Below are 8,780 nucleotides of genomic sequence, written 5' to 3' on the forward strand. Positions count from 1 at the left end.
CCCATTCGTGCGGAGTATCGTAAATCTTTCAGAGAACGTCCTGTTGCCAGGAACCGTAGTGTCGCACTTAAACGTTCATGGGGAGTAATGGCTTCCCTCATGTTAGTATTTTCACGTTTGATATAAGGTGACACAAGTTCCAACAAATTGTTATAGGTACCTTCATCCATTCTGAGGTAGTTCCTCCAGTCGTCTGTCTCACACTGCAATTCATTCATTAAGTTTGTGTGCGAATGTTCTTTTCGGGCAATCCATGCCTAGACCCATCTCCTTTTCCGTTGGCGTGAAGAATTTTTTTTCTCTCTTAAAATTATTGCCAAACCAAGCGCAATTGCATCATCACGAGAAAGAGACATTGTGCCGCAACCACCGCTAGATCTTGCACTGAATGACGATAGGTGTGATTCGTCCGAACGCGCTTCATGCATCTACTTCATGCAGTTGTTTCATGCTGACTGTCATGCAGCATGATCGTGTGAACCGGCCTTAAGAGGAGGTGCAGGAGCTCCGGGAAACGTGAGGCTGGTAAGGCTGTCAATAGTGTGACCGTCGGCGCCGCCGGTATCGCCCCAGAGCCACTCCTGCAGGTGCAGTTGGTCCCACAGGTGGGAGGCCAAGCTTGCACCACTACAGCGGTGGCTGACACGGGGGCCCAGGTGTGCGTGGCTGGCCCAGCCCTGATGTCTTCGCTCGGTCTTCGGCCTGCGCTGTTGCAGCGTCGGGCTGGCCTCAGAGACCTGGCCAAGATACCATTGGCTAGCCTTGGAGCAGCGCCCTGCCACATCAGCCTCCCAGGACGCTCAACACTGCAGGAGGTGCACTTTGTAAAGTCAGTGGAGCGCCTGTATCTCTCGTGCACTGCCTGTAAGGAGTTGAGGCTGGTGCACAGCAGCTTCCCTCACCCACAGTCGTATGTTGCTGCTGCAGAGACTACGGAAGGCCTCTCCGACTGCCCCCCGACCAGACCTTCCTCGCTGCCGCTGCCACCACTGGAGGAGAACATTCCCCGTCTGGAGGAATGGTTGCTGGGGCAGTTCTCGTCTACAGCTTTCAACACTGACAGGAACCCGCTACCCGTCATGGAAGGTGCTCCGCATCACATTCACCTGCTGGATGGCGCGCAGCCCCACGCCTGCCACACCCCTGCTTCAGTTCCCAAGCACTGGAGGGCTGAGGTTAAGCAACAACTCGACGATGACGTCAAAAGAGGCGTGATTCGCCCTGTTCCCGCGGGCGAGGCCACGGAATGGTGTGCGCGTATGGTGGTGGTGGCCAAAAAGTCTGGCAAGCCGCGAAGGACTGTGGACTTCCAGAGGCTAAATGCATGGTGCCGCCGAGAAACACACCACACGCCCGCGCCTTTCGACATGGTGTCAGACATCCCCCCACACTCCTATAAGACTGTGATGGACGCTCACTGGGGATTCCACCAAGTCGAGCTTGATGAAGAAAGCAGGAGTCTGACGACCTTCATTACTCCCTGGGGTCGCTATCAGTACTGCAGAACATCTATGGGGCACTGCTCAGCAACAGATGCATACACGAAGAGATTCGATGATGCCATCATGGATTTTCCCCGGAAGCATAAGTGCATCGATGACACTCTGCTCTATGATGCCAGCATTGAGGAGGCCTTCTGGCACACCTTTGACTTCCTTGAGCTGTGCGCCAGGAAGGGCATCACTCTGAAGCCAGAGAAGTTTCAGTTCTGTCGTCGTGAGGCAGAGTTCGTTGGCTTCCATCTCGACTGGGTCACCTACAGGCCTGCAGATGAACGCCTGGCTGCCATACGGAAGTTCTCCATGCCTGAACAGCCCTCCATCACTGATGTGAGGTCTTGGTATGGATTCGTGAATCAACTGGCACCCTTCCTTGCAACAGCCCCCATCATGGAGCCCTTCCGGGACCTACTTAAGAAGCCTACTGGCAAGAAGGTGTACTGGGACGAGCAGCTGCGGCAGAAGCTTTAACAGGCAAAGGACACGATATGTCTGCTGGCTAAGGACGGACTGACTTACTACGACCGTACCCGGCCCACTGCTGTGATGACTGACTGGAGCAAGGAGGGGCTAGGCTTCGTCATCCTCCAGCAACACTGCCGTTGTTCAGCTGTGGACGCACCATTCTGCTGTAAGACTGGCTGGCGCCTGGCGCTGTGTGGCAGCCGTCACCTAACAGCTGCTGAGGCAGGTTACGCTCCAGTGGAAGGTGAGGCGCTCGCCGTGGCTTGGTGTCTCCGTAAGGCTCGCCTGTTCTTGTTGGGCTGCCCTAACTTGATGCTGGTGACGGACCACCGCCCCCTGGTCAAGCTTCTGGGTGATCGAGCTCTCACGGACATAGTGAACCCGCGGCTGTTCCGCCTGAAGGAGAGGACACTCCAGTACCGCTTCACTGTCCGTTACCTGCCCGGTAAAAGGAACTATGCAGCCGACTTCCTCTCAAGATACCCCACACTCAAAGCGTCACCCGATGGACACGACGAAGAGCAGGTGGAGGAACTGGCAGGAGCGATGGCTGCAGCCACCATAGCAGCACTCACCTTTAATGAGTGTCTCACCCTGGATGAGGAAGTGGTTCTTCGAGCATCACAGCAGGACCCGGCATACCAACTCTTGGTGGCTAAGGTGCTGGCAGGTGACTGGCATCCCCACAGAGCGCAGGAGATTGAATGCTTGCGGCATTTCTACAGCGTCAGGGACAGATTGTCGGTGTCACGTGGCTTAGTGACCTACACATATGACCAGGGTCATGTACGTCTGGTTATCCCTGACGGGCTGCGCCGTCAAGTGGCAGCAAACCTCCATGCAAGCCACCAGGGCCTGGACTCCATGCTTAGGAGAGCCAGGCAGACGGTGTACTGGCCAGGCTTAGAAGGAGACTTGCAACATCACCGGGCCTCCTGCGACACCTGCAACGCTCACGCACCATCGCAGCCACCTGAGACACTGATCCTCACGCCACCCCGAGTAACCATTCCAGCAGACAGTAGTGGACGTCTTTCAGCTAGATGGGTGCTCATACTTAGCTTATGCTGACAGGCTAACTGGCTGGCTGGAGGTGGCGCAGCTGCCCAGTGGTGCAACCTCGAGCAAGATTATGAACCAGCTGAGGCTCTACTTTGCGAGGTGGGGCGCACCAGAACAAGTGTCGACGGATGGCGGAACCAATTTGGTGAGTGAAGAGATGACGGGATTCTTCAAGAGATGGGGCGTCACTGTGCGTCTCTCTTCCGCTCACTACCCTCAGAGCAACGGGCGTGCAGAAGCTGCAGTAAAATCTGCGAAGAGAATGCTGCGGGGCAACATAGGAACGAACGGGAGCCTCAACAGTGACAAGGTTTCTCTCGCCCTGCTGCAGTACCTGAACACGCCCCTCCGTGATATTGATAAGTCTCCGGCTCAGCTGGCAACGGGTCGTCAGCTACGGGATGGTGTCCCCGCTATCTCGCTAAACTACAGGATTGATGAACATTGGGGACGGACACTCCGTGAACGAGAGCGGCAGATGGCCAGACAACACAGCAAGATGAAGGATCACGCAAATGGGTGCAGCCGCTCCAACATCGCCCCTGGAAGCAGGGTCTTGGTGCAGAATCAGGCTAACAAGACCTGGGACAGGGCAGGTATTGTTGTGGAGGCAAGAGGCAACAGGCAGTACCTAGTGAAGCTCGACGGAAGTGGCAGGCTGTCTCTCCGCACACGCCTGCACCTGAAACCGCTCGCCCAGCCCAACCCAGCACCACCTCCAAAGCCACAGGAGCCACCACCAGAGCCATCGCCTAACCGCCCCCGCCGCCGGGTAGCCAGGCCTGGATGGCTAGATGACTATGTGGAGTGAAAATGTCTTAATGTTAAGTATGAGGACATGTTATGTTGTGTTGTGACTGGTAGCACCGCGGGCAAAGATATCAGTTTTGATGATTTATGTTGATTAATGAAAGGATGTGTGCTCGCTCGTCGGTGTCCACAGGCATTGTCACTAATTTTGTGTAACGAACCACTTTTTTTTTTTTTTTTTTTTTACTTATTATGTCACGTTGATTGTTCAGTGCCATTGTCATGCCCCTGTACTATCTCCGGGGGAGGGAAGTTGTAGGATGTCTATGTATATGTATATGGCGAACTGGCAACTGTGGGACCCGCGGCCACCAGCGGCGCCCGTGAGTCGCGCCGCGACAGTGGCAGTTGCACCACGACCAGCATACGGGGTAGATGTGCTGTTCTTGTACCAGTCAATAAAGGCAGACAACGGCAGCTGGCGTCTCTCTTCACAAGCCCTCTAACAGGATGTCATGTTATTGGCCGAGTTTACCTTGAAAGGGAACACGTTTTCTTAGTGTCCCCTGTGTTCCGGTTACCTGCCTTTCGGACATTATCTTTATTATTGGTTATAAGTATTGTAAGGCTTATTTACTCATTTTATATCATGTAGTATTATTCTCTTCATAATTTAAGTTCTCTATATCTTTGTATGTATAAGGGAGGAAGTGTAATTGAGGTGGAAATATGTTGAAACGAGGGGAGCTTGAGTGGGCAACAACACATTCCAACGAGGGGAACGCAGAGCTCCTTGTGTCATGAGGTAGAGGAAGGTGGCGTCTCTCAGGGAAGAATCTTGGTGTGGATTGGTGATGGAGTGAGTGTGTGGAAGTATTAGTGGTGTAGCGGTATAACCCTGATATCCAGGATCAGGTTAGTGAGTCTTTTGTGGTACCAAGAGCTCTTGTCCGCTAAAATTCGGTTGGTGAGTTGTGCCGGTGACGCTGTTCGAAGGGGTCATAGGTCAAACTGACAGGCATTTTGTGAGTGGAGGTTGTGGTGTTGACCTTGGAAGCTGGTGTTGTGGTGTACTGGTGATTTTAGGGATAATGTTATGGTGTTATGGGCAATCTTTGGCGATGATGTTGATGTCCTGTGAGGTTTGAGGAGGTGAAATACGGGAATTATTGTCTAGGGACGCGGTAATGGCGTCTGAGTAAATTCCTGCGGTCGAGGGAAATATATTTGTGACTGGTGGAGGTGTAAACGGGTTCTGGTGTTGTTTGAAGTGACGAGAACGTCATATATTAACGTGTACTACCTCATATTGTTTGTGAATCATCATTAGTATTAATATATGTGGTTGTAACATAGAATAATCGTGTTTTCTACTCCCCCAACATTGATCTGGTATTAGAGGTGATTCCAGGTGTACTGTGTCAAGGTAAGGCTAGAGTGAGAGGGTGTAATTCTGGCGATTTCGGATAGGTCAGATAGGCACTCGAAGCTTTTAAAAATCCAGACCTTTAAAACTTTCCGGGATCAGTGTAACGTCCACATTCTTGGAAAGATAACCGGAATCGTACAATCGTAAGTAAGTAAGTGATCATAACAATAAAAACAGTAAACTGCCTGAGACATGTAACAATAAAGAAAATATGATGCAGACTGCCAACCTCTTTAATGTATTCTTTGCTAACGTTGGTAAAAACACTTTTGAAGAATCACACCTAAGTGACTCTTCATGTCTTCTGTCCACAGATCCTGTTGATAACACAGATCCTAATTATCCGTTCAGACCTGAGCCTTGTGGCTGGAAAACTTTGGTCCTTATCATTGCACATATGAAAAATAGTGACGCATATGGGTCTGATAGGATACCACTGAGATTCCTTAGGGATTCACTTCCTATAATTGTCTCTTACTTAACTACTATCATGAATACGTTAATAGTTACAGGAATTGTTCCCACAGCATGGAAATTCTCAATCGCGGTACCCATCCAAAAGATGGGATGTAAACGATCCCAATAACTATTGTCCTATATCTCTTCTCCCAATCCTCTCCAAACTATTAGAAAATATAGTTTCATCTCAGTTGACTCATCATCTGGAATCAAATTACCTACTTAATAATACTCATGGCTTCGGATCAAAGTTATCAACTACTTCCGCTCTATTAACACTAAGAAATTATATTCCAACATGGATAATTAAAAAGTCTCTCTTGTCACTCTCTGCGATTTATCAAAAGCCTTTGACAGCGTTTGTCATGCTATTTTACTTTAAAATGCTTTAAATGCAATGTGGATCCATTCTGGCTCGAGAGTTAACTTCACAACAGAACTCAATCAGTGCAATTAAATGACTCCGAGTCTGATAAAACAAGTATTTCATATGGGGTGCCTCAAGGGTCTGTTCTTGGCCCTATTCTCTTCAATATTTATGTGAATGACCTTGCTTCATTCCTCCCAAACTGTGATGTCACCCAATGTGCAGATGACACCCAAATTATTCTTTCAAGTTATATTGATAATTTAAAGGACCTTATACAAAAAGCTGAAGACACTCTTAAATTAGCTAAGATACACTTTAGTGCAAATGGTCTAATGCTTAATGCCAAAAAAAAAAAAAAAAAAAACAATGTGTCTTCATAGGAACAAGGAGACTTTTATCACTGATCCCTCCCACCTCTCCACTCACCTGATGGTGGATGGCAATGTCATCATCCCCAGTACATCAGTTAAGAACTTAGGTGTATATTTTGATAACCACCTATTGTTCAACGCACATATTACTGAATTCATTAAAAAGCACGTGGAATCATTATGTTTATCAATAGAATGAAAGATCATTTTAATAAACTAACAAGAATAAATGTGGTACAGTCATTAGTTATGAGTATCATAAACTATGGAATAAGCATCTGGGGAGCAACCAACATTACTCAAGTAGAATGAGTGCAAAAACTACAAAATTTTGCAGCCAAAGTGGCTTTTGGAGGCGCTGCGAAAAGTGACCATGTTACTCGTTTCTTAAGGAAACTGAGTTATCTGAAAATAAATCATCGTTATGAATATGAGATAATGACACACACATAGGAAAGTAAACAATGACCTCTCTGATTGGTTGCATTGGTTTGTGTTGGTGACAGTCGCAGTTACTACGGTAACACCAGGCAGGTTGAACACATCCATGTGTAAAACCTGCCTTGCCACCAGGTCTTTCCAAGTGACTGCTCCTTCACTCTGAAATAACTTGCCTATTGTTCTCCAACACGCCCCTTCCCTGTTCACCTTCAAATCACATCTAAAAGAATTTTAATTTAATAAACAATGAATTTTATTTAGTTTTTAGTAATATTATGGTTCCACATATAATTTTAGTTATTTTACTATTGACTTTGATAGGCCTTGCCCTGTATAACTATGTGTTTTTTTTAACATCCTGTCACTCTATCTCCTTCCATTTTTATGTTATTTTTTTTATTTTTATTTTGACTGAGCACAGTTGTTTTGTGTTTTCTTTTTAGGTTAGTGTACTTCTTATTTATTTGACTAGCATTCTGTGTTTAATCTTGTTTCTAGCATGTTTGGCTCAACTTCATTGGTCATATTGTATGGGACTCCTGTAACATATTCAATTAATTTTTAAGATCTATATGTAAAGAATAACCATTATAATAATGAAAATAAATTCAATTCAATTCTGTAGTTAAGAATCTTTGTTAATACGCCGCAGCTGTCTCCCTCGCAGAGCTATCATGTCGTCTGCCCGGAGCTGTCATTCTTTCCGGCAAGTCACATTTTCGCACACTTTTTAAAAGTCACTAAACTTTGACTGCTTTATATCTGCTTTAATAATTCATGTACGACTTTCATTTTTTCTCGTAATATTTTACGTAAAAATATTCTCATTCATTATATACTTTCAGATTTAGATTTTCGACTTTCTTTATGATGTCCATTTTTGTCCGGAGTTTAAGAATTAAAACTCCAAAACTTACTGGATTCTGACGTAAAAACTCCAAGACTCCAAGGTCAAGACAAAAAACCCAGTATCTTTTATAAAAACCTATGCTGTGGCAACACTACATGTGGGTAGAGTGGATGAGTTGCTATTTCTCATTTCTGCCCCAAATTTTTCATTGTTACCACCTAATTGTGCAGCTCTACATGCACCCATCAGTAAAACTTTACAACAGAAAAACTCATCTACCCTTCTCCTTGAATATGCAAGACATGAAGTGAGGAACATATACGTATATACTTTTGTTTTTCTGCCGCCTTGTGTGCTAAGTTCTCTGTCTGTGGCTGGGTGTGACGTGAGTCAAACCACATTTTCCATCTCTCTCTCTTTCTCAAACAGAGAGAGGTACCGCATGCCCAATTTGGAAACTCTTAGCTAACATACAGGCCGAGTAAATAAAAGGAGAACTTGGTATCGGATATCCATCAGTGGACAAACGTGGTGTCAGCTGTAGCTGGCAGCAAAGCTGTATGAGTTAATTATTGCTGCTATTCCTGTTTGCTTCTTATGTGACCTTTGAACTTTGCAGTCACCAGTCTTTACATCTACATGGTTTCTGGATTCTTTGGTCAAGCTTTGTTTCCAGCGTAGATTCCCTTGCGCGTTTCCTTCAGTTATCTGAGGAGCCTCGGAGCTCCGCCCACTTGACCATTAAACAGACCACCGGAGTTACCTGGTGTACTGCCCGAGGAAAAAAGTGTCATAAGAACATAAGAACATAAGAAATAAGGGAAGCTGCAAGAAGCGACCAGGCTTACACGTGGCAGTCCCTGTATGAAACACTCCTACCTATTTCCATCTGTTATCCCCATCCATAAACTTGTCTAATCTTCTCTTAAAGCTCTCTAGTGTCCTAGCACTAACTACATGATTACTGAGTCCGTTCCACTCATCTACCACTCTATTTGAGAACCAATTTTTTCCTATCTCCTTCCTAAACCTAAATTTTTCAAGTTTGAACCCGTTATTTCTTGTTCTACCCTGGTTGCTGATC

The 8,780-nt window shown here is 46.6% G+C and overlaps 1 protein-coding gene across 1 annotated transcript; it reads left to right on the top strand.

Moving 5' to 3' along the window:
* The first annotated feature begins 2,045 nt into the window (after nt 1-2,045).
* LOC135115603 (uncharacterized) lies at nt 2,046-3,837 on the top strand. Its single transcript, XM_064032535.1, has 2 exons — nt 2,046-2,852; nt 2,980-3,837. Exons 1-2 carry the CDS (start codon nt 2,046-2,048, stop codon nt 3,835-3,837), a joined length of 1,665 nt encoding a protein of 554 aa, XP_063888605.1.
* Nucleotides 3,838-8,780: the final 4,943 nt, after the last annotated feature.

This window comes from Scylla paramamosain, chromosome 29, assembly GCF_035594125.1.
Source record: "Scylla paramamosain isolate STU-SP2022 chromosome 29, ASM3559412v1, whole genome shotgun sequence".
Lineage (NCBI taxonomy): Eukaryota > Metazoa > Arthropoda > Malacostraca > Decapoda > Portunidae > Scylla > Scylla paramamosain.

Coding starts and splice junctions, on each gene's coding strand:
- LOC135115603 (XM_064032535.1), top strand. CDS start 2,046: ATGACTGACTGGAGCAAGGAGGGGCTAGGCTTCGTCATCCTCCAGCAA. Junction 2,853..2,979: donor TTAGGAGAGCCAGGCAGACG/GTGTACTGGCCA, acceptor TAACCATTCCAG/CAGACAGTAGTGGACGTCTT.